Raw genomic sequence first — 18,579 nt, 5'->3', positions numbered from 1 at the left:
CTGCACATAGCATAGTACCCGCTCGTAATAGCGACACCTTCTTCTCAACACAAGCTACCATTGAGATGCCTTTTGAATCGCCAAATTATTGATTATGAAAGTATTGAATTTCATGAGTGGTTTTCATGCCATAGGGTGTCCCATATGGGTTCCTTGTGTTTTACCAGTATAAACATTCCCTAAGCATGCACGGGGAATGCTGCTGGAGTAACAGCCCTTGACCGGATATAAATCAGGTCGTTCCGGTAACGTAGAACCCCTTTAGATGTCAATTCATACTGATGAATCCAATTTTCGTTTTCACTAACAGTTATATCCATTCTGGTTCACAGATAGAAATTCAAGTGAACATTCTTTGCGCTGAACTTAGAACTACCCATTTGAGCATAGCGCGGAGCTTCAAAGCCTACCGTATATGATATTCCAATCACTCTGCGGCTTGCTTCCTTTTCAATCGTGCATCTATTTTCCATAAAAAGTTTGTTGACTTTTCCAACCATGCCAGAGGTTGGCAGCTGAATCGGCCAGCCAACAAGTGTGTGGATCGTCGCCGAATTATTCTCTAATAGACTTTGCCACTTGTAAATTGTTTTTTCTTGCTTAGTGAAGAAATTAATTACAGCGCACAATTAGTGGAATAAAACCAATACGCCTTCACAAATTGGAGGAGGATCTCGGTCAAACGCCAAGCCCGTTATCCTTTTACCGGCGGACTTTAGTTTTTAATTTTTCCATGTCAAACTCTCAAACCATTTTAGCAATGCCCTCCCATCAACACCACACACAGAGAATAAACACATTTCTATTGTTTTTCTTTACCACTTACGGCATGTACTTAGCAATTCTTACGATTTATTGAATTTTCAATTATTCTTTGATTTACGCAATATTTACTTTCTTCAAGTGTACTATTGCTTCAGCTATTTGTTTAATATATGAAGTTTGTTGCAAACATTTCAATTGAAATAATTATTTAAAAAATAGAATACAATTAGTACAACTGTTCAGTACAACAAGTTGTTTGTATTATGTAACAAAAAGCAATTAAAGGCAAATATGAACGCTATCATATTTCACAGAGAAAACGTTCAAGATTCTTAAAAAAATGGAAAAACAAAACTTTTCTTTTTAAGTAAAAAAAAGAAATACGACAAAAATGAACAAAACCATATAATAATTAAAGAAAGAAGAAGTAATAGTTGTAATAGCAGTAATTATATAAAAGAAAGCAACTAAAACATGATGTTACTCATACTTTCTATATGCTAATTTGCTTAACCTTAAGTATACAAAAAAATTCCGGGAAGTTGGTGGTGCATTAAATGTTGTCGTAGTAAGTAGTTAGGCGGAGGGATATACACACATTTGTATATATTTTTCTATTGAATGCATTTTTTCATGTTTAGAATGTATGACTTTTTTATGGCTGGTTAAGAGTTTCGTGTAAAGAAGTCTCTTGCGGCTTAGTGCAGTAAGTAATAAAAATGTATCCGCAAATTTGTATGATTGGATGTTTGTCATGTGCCAGCTTATAATCAATCCTTCAAATTAGTACTGTATCTTCTTTTTATACAATTGTTTTAAAGTGTCGCAGCGTTACATTGAACGCTCATACATTTTGTATGTGTGCATGTGTATGCGCTTGTGAATAATGTGATTGTATAACGGGGTTTCATTGTTGTAGCCATGTGTACTTTAATAAAATGTGTTCTCATTTAACTTGTTTTTCTGTATATTCAAATTGTACTATGTCACTGCGTATATTGAAAAGTTGTTCACTTTTTCGAAGCAGCCTCACTGCCACCGCCACCACCACCACCACTTCCATTGCCCGTTGGCGCTGTCTGATAGGAGTATTGCGACCAGTATTGGTTCGCATCACTGGTACTGCCAGCCCCTGCCGCTGCTTGTGGTTGCTGCTGATTTTGCTGCAAAAATAAGCAAACAAGAAGTTTTTCGAAACAAAATTTCATTGAAAAGTACTTTGGGTAATATGTAATACCTGCCACCAAGCTAGCCACTCCTGCTGTTGGTTAGGATCAGCATTTGCCCACTGCTGTTGTTGTTGAGCGTTGCCATAGCCTGTGGCGCATGCATTTTAAATATTAATAAACAAATAAAAAATCAATATACCTTCTGCTCACCTTGCATGTCCCCGTAACCCCAGTACTGTTGCTGCGCGGCGGCGGGTTGTTGCTGCTGCTGTTGGTACTGTTGATGGTGTGACGCTTGTTGTTGCCAATTCCCCCCACTGGCCATCTGATGTTGCTGCTGGTGGTGTTGTTGCTGTGACTGTTGCTGCCCATAAGAGGTCCATTTACCGCCACTTTGTGATGAACCCTAAAAATGGCAATGTACAATTAAAAAATTTTAAGGCCAATCAGTGGCAATAAATATATTTATATGTCAAAGCCCTTGCACTCACCTTATTACCTCCCGTTCCCGTTGTCGCTGATTTGCTACTATTGTACTGACCGTGGTGTCCATGCCCCTGCCCATGATAACTGCCACCATGGCCCTGGGCACTGCTATTACTGCCGACATTGTTGGTATTACTGCCGTACTTTGTTGCCGCGCCTCCAGCCGCACCCGAGCGCTCATAGCCACCGCGACTATCTTCTGTACGATTGTCGCGGTGGCCAGGCCGAAAATCCCGCTGGCTATCACCACCCGAGCGATAGTTGTCACGTCGACCACCGCCGCCGCCACCGCCACCACCTGCATTGCGTTCGCGGTGATCCCGATCACGATAGTCACGACCGGCGCCGCCACCACCTCCACTGCTACCACCACCATACGAACTGTAGCGTCCACCGCCGCCACCCGAGTCGTAGCGGCCACCACCACCACCGCCGCCTGAGCGATTGTAGCGATCATCATAGCGATTACCACCGCGATTGTTTTGGACCCAATTTTGTGGACCATTGCTATATCGGTTGTTGCGATTATCATAGCCACGACCACCACTACCACCGCCGCCACCGCCACCATAGGCACGGTCATCACGCCAACCAGCACGGTAGCCACCGCCACCGCCACCACCACCACCGCCCCAGCGATTGCCGCCACCACCTGAGTGACCACCACCACCGCCGCCGCGGCGATCATTCCAACGACGAAAATCACGTCGTCCACCGCCACCGCCGCCGCCACCACCATCACGATGCCGACGATCATCGCCGCGCTGATAGTGATCGCGTCGATTTCGCTTATTCGGCTGGCTTTCATCTAACGCCTTCTTACCCTTCTCGTTGTAACGCTTCACCTCGGCCTTAGCCTCATCGCCACTGAGGTCAGTGTAGATTACCTCGTCGAACCAATCCAGATCAGTTGAAGGCAGAGTAAAGTTGGCTGTAAGCAAATTTTCAAGGAATAAAAATTATTGAGTTTGACTTAAATAACCAAATAAATATTTTTGTGTTTTGCTACAGCAAGAAAATTAGAAAAACTACAGTGTGTGAAACACTGTTTGAAAGGAGTCCTTAAACAAATAACTGAATTGTGTTCGGTAAAATGAGTTTACCAGATTAAATAGTAGGTGAGGGAAGCTCAGAGGAACCATGAAGAGGAATAATTTGGAAAGCAAGATGATTTTTGAAGCGACGACAGAGAAACTACTTTGATTCGAGAGAGCATTGGAAAAAAATATAACACTTTATATAGTGATCTGTTTGAAAGGTATTGGAAATTCTCGTTCTTCCGTTGGTATCCAAATGCCTTCGATTTCCGCTTGGCAGCGCGCTGTTAGCACTCACTTCACTTCATCTCCATGTATTTTTGTCATTGTCATTGTGATTGCCATTCAAAATACTTAGTTGCGTTGAAACACCTTTAGGTTGATCCAATTCAGAATTAAAAACACTTATCCCAAGAGCAATTGGAAATTAACCAGATCGAATCCATCGGATGATTTCACAACATTGAAACATTAAAGTTTGCGATGAAATATTGCAATACTCTCCTCACTTGAACTGGATGCCGTGTGCGATCAGTATTATTGGAAAATTGCAAGACAAAAAAACAAAAACTCCATTGCCTTTAAAACAGATCACTTACATAAAAGTTTAACATTCGCTAGGGAGTTACTCTGAAAATCGAAATGGAAATTGGGCAATAAAATAGTTCAAATTTTGTGAGTGATTTTTTATGTGCTTTAGTTCGATTTCGAACCAATCGTGGAAAAGAAATCGCGGTGTTATACGATAAATTTTGCGAAATAAAAGTGAAATGAATATTGCAAATAACAGCCAGTTTAGCATTTTCCAGCTAAAAAAAGCCACAGAAAGGTAATCTAGAAAATTGCATGATATATGGAACTGGACAATAAATCGTGCAGCCTGAGAGTAGTCAAGTTTTGTTCTTCTTCATAAGACAAATTTTAAAAATTTTTTAAGGATCTGAAAAGTTATACAGTACAATTTAGGGGCAGAAACCCGCTTTTAAGGAATAGATAGCGCGAAGGATTCAAAAAAATTAGTCGTTCGCTTCGAAGTTTTAACAAGAGTAGGTCGAAGTCAGTCAGACCCATGATGAGGGAACGACTCGAATTTAAATATGAACAAAGTTTGGTCCCACGTCAAAGGGGTTGCGGCATCGCCTTTCATGGGACCCGAGCCCTTCCTTGCTATGGGACAACACACCATCAAGGAGAAGCTTAGGAGTGAAGTGCTAGGGCTAAGGCAGGTTTGCTGGCACCAAACTATGTGGCTGCGCCATGCGAAATTCTTACTGGGAGGTTTAATAAACTCATAACCCTCCAACTGCAGCCAGGAACTATAGCCTTCACGTTCACACAACAGTCGGTTCTACGTAACCGGAACGACCGGACTTATATCCGGCCAAGGACTGTTACCTCTGCCGCATTCTCCATATATATATGGGTAATGTTTATGATGCTACAACAACAATTAAGGCATTCAAGGAAAAAAAATTTAAGAAGGTATTGAATGCCTTTCGGTGAATATCGTTTTAAATAAAATATACTATAAATCAAGGATGTTTTGGGTATTTGGGAACCGCAACAGTGATAATTTTTAAGGCACAGATTGGTCGACATGTCGACTCTGCATTACCATAAGGCCAAAATTTATATTCGGAGAGAGTAGTGTTTTTATTTGAAAACTAAGGAAGTCTTCAACTCCTTTAAAATGCAATTATGCACAACCTTTTTTAAAACTAATTAATGCAATTTGGAGAATATCAAACCTCTTCTGTGTTTAAAAATAAACAATCGCCCTACTTAGGATTTTTGGTTTTTCGTTACCCAAATGACCCGGATTTATATCCGTTCAAAGATTATCACTCAAGCAGCATTTCAAAATATTTCTGCTGTTCAGTTGGGCTTTATATTTCTTCGTAACCGGAACGACCCGGGTTTACATCCGGCCAAGGACTGTCACTTCAGCACCATTCCCCGTATATATTGGAAATGTTTATGCTGCTACAAAAAACAACATTTCCTGCTGTTGTAACAACAATCACCTTGCTCGTAAAAGCGGGCTCGGGTACAGGTTAGTTTACAAGATATATACCTATGTTGCCATATTTCAGTAGATAAAATTTTACTGTCAAATACTAAGTTGAAAAATAAGGCATGTTTACATAGAAAATAGAGGGAGCACGACACGATATAGTCATAATTTCAAATTCATTAGAAATACACCAGTTTAGTACTAGGGGAGCACTGGAAATAAAATATTTACATGTACATATACATATTTATAAAGTACAAAGCATCATAGTACTGTGTTTTAAACCTGCAAATTAAATTAATTAAATATATGTGATAATAGAATAATCAAATAAAATACAGTAAGTCAAAATAAAAAAATTTAAATATGTCTGCACCTACGCTGATAAGTAATAACAATAGCAGATGTGCACAAAAAATGCGCCGCTGCTTTATACATATGTACATATGTACTTGTTCATATGCATATGTATACGAAAAAATAGTAAATTAAAAAAGGAAGAAAGTGTAATTTGTAAACCTAATTTAATAAAAAAATAAGAGACAAACACTTTTCGCATTTTTTTTTTTTTTTGCAATTTTAGTTGTAGTACTATTCTAAAATATGCAAAATTTTTGGACCAGTTTTTCTTTATCGATTTTTGCGTGCTTACGTTTTTAATTTTTTTTTTTGTTTTGTTTGTGATAATTACCTCGTAAATTATTTAATGTTGATTCTCTAATTGTATTAGCATTGCCCTTTTCAGTTTTCTCAGTGTTGCGCCTTTTCAATTCATCTTCACCTGGTATACAAACAACTGCAATGCGTTTGAAGTCGCCGAAACCTTTCATTTTGCGCCGTTGTGCGGATGCATAAGCATTTGTCTACAAAATCATGATCACATGTGGATGAAGATGTTGATGACAAGTTGTTGTAGTAGTAGTAGTTGTTTTGTAGAAATTGAGTTTTTGATTTATCATGTTTTTGTTTATTTTTTGCTTCTACTTGAAGCAGTTGGTAGTAGTAGTAGTAATAGTAGTAGGTAGAAGTTACAAACTTTTCATATTTGTTGCTCGAGTTGTTGCGAGTGTTGATTGGCGCATTTTATTTCTAACATTCTGCTTTAACATTTAACATTGCCTTAACATCTCTGATTTAACTGTATACTTTTCCTCACACATCTTTGTTACAATTCAAATTTAACGGCAACCGTTTCTCTCTCTCTCTCTCTCTCTTTCTCTCTTTTTTGTTTAAGTATGGAAATAAACCCAAACCGATAGTGATATATAACTTAATACTACAAACATACCTTGTTCTCATTTTCACCAATATAATAAATGTTTATGTATATGCGCAGCAAATAACCATGTAATATTATATTATTTCAATGCTTTTCATGTTCTTTGTTGAACATAAAAAATTTACGCCATTCATTTAGGATGTATGTACATATGTACGTATGTAGTGGACTGCTTAGACAAAAGATATTTGGAAAGTTTATAATAATACGAGTATAAGCGAGTACGCCACCAGTAGTAGTATATTGCAAAAATGTTGCTGGCTTCTATGTACTTACAGGCATCCTTGCCGCACGCTCCTCCGCCAACACAGGCAAATAAATAATTCTATTTGCTTCACTACATTGATTTAGCTGCCGCCATTTGTGCTGCTATTGCTGCTAATAATGCCGCGGTGCTGCAACTCAATTATACTCACGTGAACGGTATATACATACATAATAGTGATTTGAGCCACTTACATTTCTAAGACTCACCTTGATTTGACATGGTGCCGCCAAAGTACACATGCACTTGGTGCAATAGTCCAAAGGCAGTTGGGCTTTATAGTTTTAGACTTTTTTAAAATCCGAAATTAAATGAATTAAAAAAAAAACAAAAAAAAAATATACAAATATGTACTTTTATAAAATTTGAAAAGTGTGTTCATGAAGGCGCTTTCAGGACGCACTCATAATTTTATGGGGCAAAGGAATTTGTGTCGTTTACTTAGTATAAAAAAAAAAAAAAATTATTGTGTTTATTATGTGGAAACTATTAAGAAAATAGGGAATCAATAAATTAAATAAAATTTAATAGAAAAAAATGCTGTAAACAATTTAAACCTACTTAGGTGGTGAAATAGTCTTTAGCGAGAACTTAAATGGCTCAACAAACACTCTCTGCAACTTTAATTTTCGTTTTTTTTTTACTTATGTAACTGCTTTAAGACATACAGTGACGTTGAAAATAAGAGGCTATAATTTAAACTACATGCGATATGCTATGGGTATATGGAATTTATATGACTGCGCAGCTGCCAAAAATTAGGAATTGATTTGTGTTTGTGACTAAATTAATATACGGACAAAGAAAATTACGGACGTGGATAAATTCATAAATTTTTAGTGGTTCTAAACTAAGTGAAATGAAAAAGAGGGAGGTGTGCACTTCGACTGTCAGATCTTTTGAGTGCCTTCCACTCACCATAGTTCCCAGTCAAACCCAGTTCCCTCAATAAACCTAGAATGGAGCTAGGTTGGACTGAGAGAATGCGGCATTATTGTAGCCGTACCAAGCCGAGTTGTTAATCCCTGATGGAGTTTTCGAATTTAATCTAGCTTTTCATAGCTTTTCCATCAATTGCTTAGCTAAAGTAAGAATATACAACTTATTACTATGAGGCCGTAGAAAACAAAGAAAAAAAATATGTGTGATATATGTACATATATATGTTTATACGTGGTCATGTGGCATGTTTTTTATACGTAGTAGGATTTTCAAATTATTTGTCATAAATTTGAAAACTTATAAATTATTGTGCTTCCAACAATTTTTGATTAGGATTTCATGCGATTTGCTAGTATTTTATATCTGTAAGTTCCAGAGCGATGTTTATGCTTCGGCAAGTCTTTATCGGCTTCAGTTTTTCACAGGAGTGGAAATTCTTCATATATAGTATAACGTTTAAATTCAAAGCTTCGTCTATCATCAATTTTGGCAAATAGGCATCTCTCATGACCATCTACATCTTGTGATACTATGTATTATACTAGGTAGAGTAAAAAGTTCTAAGAGTTTTTCGCTTCATTTCGACGAATAAATTAAAATAGTTCCAAATAGTTTTCCGCTTAATCTTCAATTCCTGGGCAATGGAATAAGTGCAAACTTGCCGGTCCGGCTTGGCGATTTCCATGAATTTTATACATATTTTCGAAGATTGACCTACCAGCACCGAGTCATTAAAATCACCGCTTTGCTGATGCATTCAATACCGTATTAGGTATATGAACAGCGCCCAACTTCACCTTTCACATTGGCCTAAGTGATACTTTTGTAGATTGATTTTGTATTGTTGTAAGGCTCAACTAGCTTCACGATACACAAATTATCGAAGAAAGTTTTGGAAATGTGTCACGTTTAAATCGGCGTATAGTATGCTGAGCATACATCGTGATATGTGGCGACAAATAAAGACATTTGGCGGAAAACATTCAGAACTTTTTACTTCCCCTAATATATAGTTGTCGTTCCTTTGTTTTTTTGCTTTCTAAGATTATCCAGTAGAATTCCCAAAGACAAACATGCTGTTACATCAATAAGAGGCTCGTTCCCCCAACAGTTCTACGTTAACGAAACTACCCCGATTTATTATATATCCGGCAAAGGGCTGTCACTCCAGCAGCACTCTCCGTACATGTATGGTAAATGTTTTTGCTGCTACAAAAACATCATTAAGTAGTTTAAATGTGTATTTATCTGAGGAAAAAGCCACGTAGTACACACACATACATATACACACACATTCTTCTTCGCACACAAAAATATTTGCCTAGTGCCCGCATAATACTCTAAATTGTAATTAGTTTTACTCTGACATTTCCATTAGGTTGATTAAAAATCTTTAGTTACACTTTCATCAATTTCACCTATTTTTTCAATTGTCACTGTATGCCTTAACCTGTTCCAAAATCCTGTTATACTTTTAAATCCTGAACCTAATCACAGTCGAATAGTACCGAATTACCTGATCAAGTATGAAATTGCGACGTCGCTTCGTTGCAATTTCCTCTAGTTGAGACAAATTATTCAAGCATAACTCGTAAACACGTTCCCAACGACCCTTATGCACGGATTTACGCGGTTCACCGTCAATCTGAAATGCATAAAATCACAACAAAATTAAACTTATACATTTTAAATAATTACACTTCAATTCACTCACAGTCATTTTTGCAATTAATGCATCTGCACCAATTACATGATATCGTTTCTCCAAATTATCCTTAACGTGTTGCAATGCCCAGTGAGTTTTGCCTGCTCCGGGTAGACCAACCAAAAGAATAACTTCACATTCCTTTCGACTGTTCGGTCGTTGTGGACCAGGTACATATTTTTCTTCTGGTATTAATGCGATAAGTTCATAGTCGGGCAACAATGAGACGGGATCACGTGGTTCTGGAATGACTTCCTCATACTCATCATCTTCGGAGGAGTCACGACGCTTATCTTTCCCATCATCAAGTCTTTTGCGTTTGCTCGGCGTGGGTCCTTCTTCCCCTTCTTCGCCATCTTTTTTCTTGCTCTCTTTAACGATGTCTGTTGCCTCAATAGGCTTTTCTTCATCTGCTTTTGCAGCGGCGACACCATTTTCTTCGACTTTTTCTTCAGATTTAGATTCTTGTTGTTCATCGGTAGGTTTAGGGTCTGGAAAAAGATATTTTTTCACTTAAACAAACGCCTTATTTGTATATCTTAAAATCGACGTAATGCGATCAAAAAATATGTAAACAACCCCGATTTTATTATTATTATATACAGTGGTGGCCTTATAATTAGAAACGATGTGCTAAGAAAAATAAAATCACTGTGCATATTTTTGGAAGACGTGCACTGTGCATTATGAGCACCGTTATTCTTAGAATAGGCGATGAACATTGTAGTTAGAAAAACACGTTGATATTTGATGGTTGATTCCTGAAAAAAATCACATTGTTTCTCTGATTGTGTTTCTTGGCTGGCCACAAAATTAGAAACGCGCAGTTTTTTCTTAAGTTTTCTATATTTATCTTGGAGTTAGTGTTAAAGTAAGTATACTGAAAAAATCCATAGATTAGCTTTTCTAATTTTAGTTCATCTCAATTGTTAGAATGGGTAAGAAAAACTCATTCTCCCCAAAATTGAGGGAGCTAATTGTACAGTGTTAAAAAAAGGAAAAAATTTCAATGTCGGCTATCGCACAAAGGTTTGGCTGCTCCAAAAAAATGGTATTCGGAGCAATTCATTTGTACAAAAAAACGAGGAACTTTGAAACCCCAGCCAGGTAGCCTAGACCTCGAAAAACAACTCCAGCGGATGATAGGCATATTTGTAGGACCAACAAGAGCAACCCTTTTAATTAAACGTAGAAGTCTCCGCTCGGACCATAAGAAGGCGCTTACAAGAGGCGGGACTACGTGGGTGCATCGCACAAAAAAAACAGCATGTGTCAAAAAAAAAAATATTATGAAGCGGTTACGATTTGCTAAGGAAATGCTAAAAAAAGATTCAAGATTCTAGAATAGAGTTCTCTGGAGTGACGAATCGAAATTCAATTTATTCCAATCTGATGGAAAAACATACATATGTGAGGCGTCCTCCAGGCAAAGGTTTGGACCCCAGATATACTGTGAAAACAGTGAAACATGATGGCGGATCTATTATGGTCTGGGGAGGATTTTCTTGGCGTGGCGTGGGCCCAATTGTGCGCATTGACGGAATCATGGACCAACATTAATATAAAAGCATTCTGGAAAATGTAATGGAACCATATTCCTTTGAGAACATGCCGGTTCACTACATTTTCCAGCATGACAATGATCCAAAGCACACATCACGGTTAGTAAAGCGTTGGCTTTTGGATCAAAATATTGATGTTTTGGACTGGCCACCGTAAAGTCCTGATCTCAACCCAATTGAGAACTTATGGGCAATTGTGAAACGCGATCTCAAGGACAAAAGTCCGAGAAATAATAATGAATTGTTTCAATTGGTGCAGCGAAGCTGGGAGAGCATATCTGTTGAAAGATGCCAAAATTTAATACAAAGCTCGCCGAGAAGACTGCAAAATGTTATAAAAAATAAGGGTTATCCCACAAAATATTAAAATTATGCTAATTTTGTTGAACTTTTTGAAGATATTTTTAAGTTTTCCTTGTCGTTTCTAATTATTTGACCAAGATGAATTTGTGTTTAGTACTAAGTTTATGTTTTTTTTTTAGGATTGTAGTAATGGTGAACATTTTTTATGTTAAACTGAAAGACTACTTGTTTTTGTATTATTTCTAATAAAAAAAAATTATGTGGCGAAATAAATTTTAAAATTGTATTAGTAAAATCAAATGCTGCTATCTCGTTTCTAATTATAAGGCCACCACTGTATAATGCACGGAAAAATATTCAACAATTTTAAGGAAATAGTTAACGATGGGAGGATGGTTCCATGTGTAGAAGTCCACGCAAGTGGGGAAAGTTACTGATCGCCATTCACTTGGGAGTGGCCAGGACGATTCTTCTACATATGGTTCAAGCAGCTCACAACGTCCGGGATTAGCCCACGTATCCTCTGGTTAGCTTTCGAACACCCGTTCGGGAGTGAGCTAACGTGAGAAGGCGAAGCATCCCAGCATAGTTGGTTGTGCGCTGGGTTTGGGACCCGCCACTTAAAAATCCCCCCCAATGAAAACAGCAACAAAGCCTCGGATGAGAACTTCCAACACTGATGACGACCCCTGCAAACGAAATAAGGAATACGATTTGAGGGCATGCACCTGGAATGTCCGGTCCCTTAATGGGGAAGGTGCCTCTGCCCGGCTGGTTGATGTCCTCGTAAGAGCAAAGGCTGACATCACTGCCATCCAAGAGATGCGATGGACGGGGCAAGGCAAGAAAACCATAGGACCTTGCGACGTCTACTACAGCTGCCATGTAAAGGAGCGCAAATTCGGTGTCGGATTTGTTGTGGGAGAGAGACTTCGTCGCCAAGTACTGTCGTTCACTCCGGTGGACGAGCGTCTCGCAATAATCCGCATCAAAGCACGTTTTTTTAACATATCGCTAATTTGCGCCCACGCCCCGACGGAAGAGAAGGACGATGCGACCAAAGATTCCTTCTATGAGCGCTTGGAGCGTTCGTATGAGCACTGCCCCCGCCACGACATAAAAATCGTGATTGGCGACTTCAACGCCAGGGTGGGCAAGGAAGGAATTTTTGGTCCCACAGTCGGAAAATTCAGCCTGCACAACGAAACATCCGGTAACGGACAGAGGCTGATCGACTTCGCCGGGGCCCGAAACATGGTAGTCTGCAGCACCAGATTCCAGCATAAAAAAATCCACCAAGCTACCTGGCTGTCCCCTGATCGAAAAACGCGAAACCAGATCGATCATGTTGTGATAGATGGAAGACACGCTTCTAGTGTATTAGATGTACGCACGATCCGAGGACCCAACATCGACTCGGATCATTACCTTGTTGCAGCCAAGCTGCGCACACGCCTCTGTGCAGCAAAAAACGTACATCTACCTACGCAAAGAATGTTCGACATCGAAAAGCTGCAATCACAACAGACAGCCAGAAGATTCGCCACTCGACTCTCACTCCTGCTCTCAGAGAGTACTTCCCAACAAACCGGCATGCACGAGCAATGGAGCAACATTTCTCGTTCCCTACGTACCGCCGCCGAAGAAGAAATCGGATTCCGGCGAGCCCGAAAAAACAATTGGTACGACGAGGAATGTCATGCTGCCGCAGAAAGAAAGGATGCCGCCTATAGAGCTACGCTGCGATCGGGCGCAACGCGAGCCATGTGGGATCGCTACAGAGAGCTGAAAAAGGAAGAGAGACGTATTATCCGACAGAAGAAACGAGAGGCCGAAATACGTGAGTGCGAGGAGCTTGAGATGCTGGCCAACAGGAACAACGCCCGAAAATTCTACCAGAAAGTTCGGCGGCTTACAGAAGGTTTTAAGACCGGGGCGTTTTTCTGTAAGAACAAAGACGGCGATCTGGTGACTGACGTACAGAGCAATCTTAAATTATGGAGGGAACACTTCTCGAACCTGTTAAACAGTGACAGCTGCGCATGTCGTAGAGAATGTGAAGATCCCGATACCCCAATCGATGACGACGGAATTGTAGTTCCGTTACCCGACCATGACGAGGTGAGAATAGCAATATCACGGCTACAGAACAACAAAGCCGCGGGCGCCGACGGACTGCCGGCTGAGCTATTCAAACATGGCGGCGAGGAGCTGGTAAGGTGCATGCATCAGCTCCTATGCAAAATATGGTCGGATGAAAGCATGCCTGCCGATTGGAATTTAAGTGTGCTCTGCCCAATCCATAAGAAGGGCGACCCTGCAATTTGTGCCAATTACCGCGGGATTAGTCTTCTAAATATCGCCTATAAGGTTCTAGCGAGCGTATTGTGTGAAAGGCTGAAGCCCACCGTCAACCAACTGATTGGACCTTATCAGTGTGGCTTCAGACCTGGAAAGTCTACCATCGACCAAATATTCTCAATACGCCAAATCTTGGAAAAGACCCATGAAAGGAGAATCGACACACACCACCTTTTCGTCGACTTCAAAGCTGCATTCGACAGTACGGAAAGGAGTTACCTGTATGCCGCGATGTCTGAATTTGGTATCCCCGCAAAACTAATACGGCTATGTAAGATGACGTTGCTCAACACCAGCAGCGCCGTCAGAATTGGGAAGGACCTCTCCGAGCCGTTTGATACCAAACGAGGTTTCAGACAGGGTGACTCGCTGTCGTGTGACTTCTTTAACCTGATGTTGGAGAGCATCGTACGAGCCGCAGAACTTAATCGCTCAGGCACAATATTTTATAAGAGCGTACAATTGTTGGCGTATGCCGATGATATCGATATCATCGGCCTTAACAACCGCGCTGTTAGTTCTGCCTTCTCCAAACTGGATAAAGAGGCAAAGCGAATGGGTTTGGTGGTGAACGAGGACAAAACGAAGTACCTCCTGTCTTCAAACAAACAGTCGGCGCACTCGCGTATCGGCACCCACGTCACTGTAGACAGTTATAAGTTCGAGGTTGTAAAGGACTTCGTTTATTTAGGAACCAGCATTAACACCGATAACAATGTCAGCCTTGAAATCCAACGTAGAATCTCTCTTGCCAACAAGTGCTACTTTGGACTAAGTAGGCAATTGAGCAGTAAAGTCCTCTCTCGACGAACAAAACTAACACTCTACAAGACTCTCATCATGCCCGTCCTGACGTATGGCGCAGAAGCTTGGACGATGTCAACATCCGATGAAGCGACGCTTGGAGTGTTCGAGAGAAAGATTCTGCGTAAGATTTTTGGACCTTTGCACGTTGGCAACGGCGAATATCGCAGACGATGGAACGATGAGCTGTATGAGCTTTACGACGACATAGACATAGCGCAGCGAATAAAGATCCAGCGGCTACGTTGGCTGGGTCATGTCGTCCGAATGGATACAAACGCTCCGGCTTTGAAAGTATTCGATGCGGTACCAGCTGGTGGTAGCAGAGGAAGAGGAAGGCCTCCTCTGCGTTGGAAAGATCAGGTGGAGAAGGACTTGGCTTCACTTGGTGTGTCCAATTGGCGCCGGTTAGCACGAGAAAGAAACGACTGGCGCGCTTTGTTAAACTCGGCCAAAATCGCGTAAGCGGTTATCGCGCCAATTAAGAAGAAGAAGAAGTTAACGACATTTCAGATGTTGAGCGTAAATAAATTAAAATAACGGCAACGGTGGACACCATAAAAACGAAATACGTTTTTTCTAACCCCATAAAGACCCAAGTATCAGAGAAAAGATGAAATGTTTATACTCAAGGTATCATTAGACAATATTCAGTCATCCCCCATTTCGTCTGTGTTATTGTCACAACCAACATTTTTATCTTTTTTCAAATGAATTTGCGAACTCTTTACCCTTATTTTATTCATTAAAACAGGTCTTACCTTCCGCCTTATCGCTGCTCTTCTCCTCACTATGCGATATTTCTTTGCCATCCCCGGTTTCTTTCATTTCCACATCATCATCTTCAGTAGTCTTCGCGTTCGAAACTTCTTTTTCTTCCTCAGCCAATTCAGCACCTTCTTCAGTCACCTTACTATTTTCATCCTCAGGCTTTTCCTCTTTTTCTTTTTCTTTCTCCTTCTCTTCTTCCTTTTCTTTCTCTTGTTCGACAGGTTTTTCTTTTTTTGGTTTGCGCCGCATACGTTTCGGACGCTCCACGTTGGCTAGTAAATTCTCATTATCAGCGAAATTTACATGGTACTCATAGCCCTTTGTTACAATATGCGGGAATAGAGCACCACTTTCACCTAAAATATTCTTATCAAACTCAAAGGCCACACCGAGATCTTCTCCATTTAACGTGTACTTTATGTTGCATGGGGTGTTATCTAAATCCAAGTAACAGCCAATTACATCATCTAGCTGATATGGTTTGGAAAACTCAGTAAATTCTGAGTTAGTTGCTTTGCGGCCAGACTCGCAATAGGCAAATGAATTTTCTGCTTCACCTAGCAATAAAGTTGTGCCTGGCAAAGAGAATCCAACACGAAAACCTCGCACATGTGGTTCATCCCGGAATTGATGTGAACGTCCTAATTGGGTTTCCTCTGCCAATCGCACTTCAAAACATACCTTGCCTTCGCGAACCCCGTAGTTGGTACGTGCTCCGGACCAAATCAATGAATACACTTCATGTGACATAGGTTTCGCCGATGTGAATGTTACTGGATCGATGCGTAAGTGTAAATCGGAATCAACTGAAAAAAATTTAAAGCAGAGTATTATATTAAATTTGAATGTGTACTCGTATATTACGAAGTATAACTTACACCAACTCAAGCCAAACTGCTTGTCCTCGATGGTGGGCTCATCTTCAGGATTTGTGGCCTCTTCTGCTTTTGACGGCGTACCGTGGCTACCAGCGCCACTGCGACGTTTTGGAGTGCGAGATCGTGATTTTGAACGGGAACGACTGCGTGACCGCGATCGTGATCTTGAGCGTGAATGCGACCGTGACCGTGAACGCGAACGGGAATGAGAACGACCCTGACGCTCTTTGGAATGTGATCGTGAAGGAGAGCGCTTACGTCTGATTGAGTCTGCTTTACTTTCAACAGTCTCATTTAAATCCTTCGATTCAATTTCACCCTTCTCATTTTTATTTTCATCGACTACCATTTTCTCTTCGTCATTTTTTTCCGGACGCTCAACTGCTTCTTTGTTAGGTTCTTCCTCTTCCTCTTGCTGATTTTCTAATTCCTCTCTTTTATCTTCATCTTCCACGTCCTCTTCCTGTTCTTCACCATTCTCTTCTATCTGTTGATTGGATTCAGCTTCCATATGCTCCTCCTCATCTTCTTTCTCTTCATCCTCTTCTTCACTTCCAGCCGCTGGTTCTACGACAGCATCCCCGGCATTTTCTTCGCCAAGAGCTTCTTCTTCTTCAGGGTCGGCATTTCCTTCCTCTTCAGCTAGGGTTTCGAGTGTAGGCTCGGTTGCTGCAACCTTTACCGGGGAAGGAGATGGCGAACGTGTCATTGAACGGGTTCGTCGACTTCTTCGCCCCGGAGTACCAGGTGTGCCCGGAGCGCCACCTGGAAATAATTAATATGAAAAATGAAGCCATATGAAACATATATAAATAAATATTTAGTCCTTAAAACATACACCTTATTTTTCATACTATTTATTTTATTCTTTTTTTTATAACCTAAAACTATTGCTTACCTGAGCCATCACTTCCACCTTCTAGAAATGCTCGCAACCGCTCCACCAATACAGCTTTAACACCTTTGGTATCAAGACCACGAGTTTCTAGCTCTTTTCGAAGGTCTACCACCTTCATTTTATCCAATCTGGCGGCATCCATGTTGGTAATTGTACCAAAATGTGCACAGTTCGCTTATTTTCACTTTCAAGCCAATTATACAATTTTATTTTTTTCAAAATTCACTAATTTTCTTAAACGCGCTCTTCAATGTTCAAGCAAGAGTTTTTTACCCGAAAATGTAAAATGAGTCAAAATCAAAATGAACAAAAATGCGGTCACTCGCGGTCGCACAAAACGAGAAACGGCGCGAATGCCAAAATTTCTCGCTCCGCTGCTGCAGCGACTGCTACTATTCTACTCGTCGAATGCCTAGTGGTGGTGCTGATAGAAAGACTTCAGAGGCGAGAAGTCACACCAATTACACCGCACAATTTTTTCAATGCGTTCTTTTCGCAATAACTTTAAAACTTTGTATATTTTTCCATTGAAAATGTTAAATATAACAATTGTACTAGCTTTTTAAAATATTTTTCATCAATTTTGTGTATAAATTAACAAGCTTTTAACGTTTTTTCACACACAGATTTATGAACGTGAAATTGATTTCGTTGTCGTTCCGCGAATGAAAGAGGAATTGTGAACGAGCAGCGAGCAGCGAGCGGCGAAACTCCGAAAAAATGGCGGTGCATTGGTAAAGCAGATGCTGACGGTATGACAATGATGCCATCGTTTGTATGATTTTTGTGGTGCTGCCAACTTTTTATTTAATTTTTTAATTAATTTACTACTACTGATTTAACTAATTTACTACGACAGTCGGGCCAATAATTGTCACTCCAGCTACATTCCTCAAACATTAATGGGGAGTGGTTATGCTTTTACGATAACAAGAACACCAATTTTTTTTTTAATCAAAGAGTACTTATTTTCACAATTGTCTGTACCCAGCAAAAGTAAAAATAAATATAGAATTCATCATTTAATTCAGCAACAACAAATTTCTTTTCTTAATCCGTTTTTTATGTGTAGTATTGCCTTTACAGAAAGATGGCACAAATGATTACGAATTTGTTTTAAGTATTCATTGCGCTGAAAACGCACTCACTATATATTTTTGAGTATAGTAATGACAAAAGTCGAATTGCCAAATTTGCCATACTTTCCAATGGATTAATATCAGCCGGGTATTTAAACGTCTTTTCTTGAATTCAAAATTCTGAAGTAGGAGCAGTATTATCCCATTGTATTAGATTAATATTTCTCCACCCACGCCAAATTTTAAATATTTCCAGTTTTC

At 39.9% G+C, this 18,579-nt stretch overlaps 1 protein-coding gene across 1 annotated transcript; it reads right to left on the bottom strand.

Moving 5' to 3' along the window:
• Positions 1-799: 799 nt before the first annotated feature.
• LOC129246002 (heterogeneous nuclear ribonucleoprotein U) lies at positions 800-17,916 on the bottom strand. Its single transcript, XM_054884483.1, has 10 exons — positions 17,240-17,916; positions 16,342-17,106; positions 15,454-16,269; positions 9,672-10,153; positions 9,474-9,602; positions 6,163-6,334; positions 2,426-3,351; positions 2,145-2,340; positions 2,003-2,082; positions 800-1,928 (listed from the first exon to the last, which is right to left on the bottom strand). The coding sequence occupies exons 1-10, from the start codon at positions 17,379-17,381 to the stop codon at positions 1,776-1,778; spliced, it is 3,861 nt and encodes a 1,286-aa protein (XP_054740458.1). The 5' UTR covers positions 17,382-17,916; the 3' UTR covers positions 800-1,775.
• Between the last annotated feature and the right edge of the window lie 663 nt (positions 17,917-18,579).

The sequence above is a fragment of the Anastrepha obliqua genome, chromosome 4, assembly GCF_027943255.1.
Source record: "Anastrepha obliqua isolate idAnaObli1 chromosome 4, idAnaObli1_1.0, whole genome shotgun sequence".
Lineage (NCBI taxonomy): Eukaryota > Metazoa > Arthropoda > Insecta > Diptera > Tephritidae > Anastrepha > Anastrepha obliqua.
Note: the sequence above shows the minus strand (reverse complement) of the source record. Positions and strands in the feature narration are given on the sequence as shown.

Coding starts and splice junctions, on each gene's coding strand:
- LOC129246002 (XM_054884483.1), bottom strand. CDS start 17,381: ATGGATGCCGCCAGATTGGATAAAATGAAGGTGGTAGACCTTCGAAAA. Junction 2,083..2,144: donor GGGTTACGGGGACATGCAAG/GTGAGCAGAAGG, acceptor CATGCGCCACAG/GCTATGGCAACGCTCAACAA. Junction 1,929..2,002: donor AGTGGCTAGCTTGGTGGCAG/GTATTACATATT, acceptor TTATTTTTGCAG/CAAAATCAGCAGCAACCACA.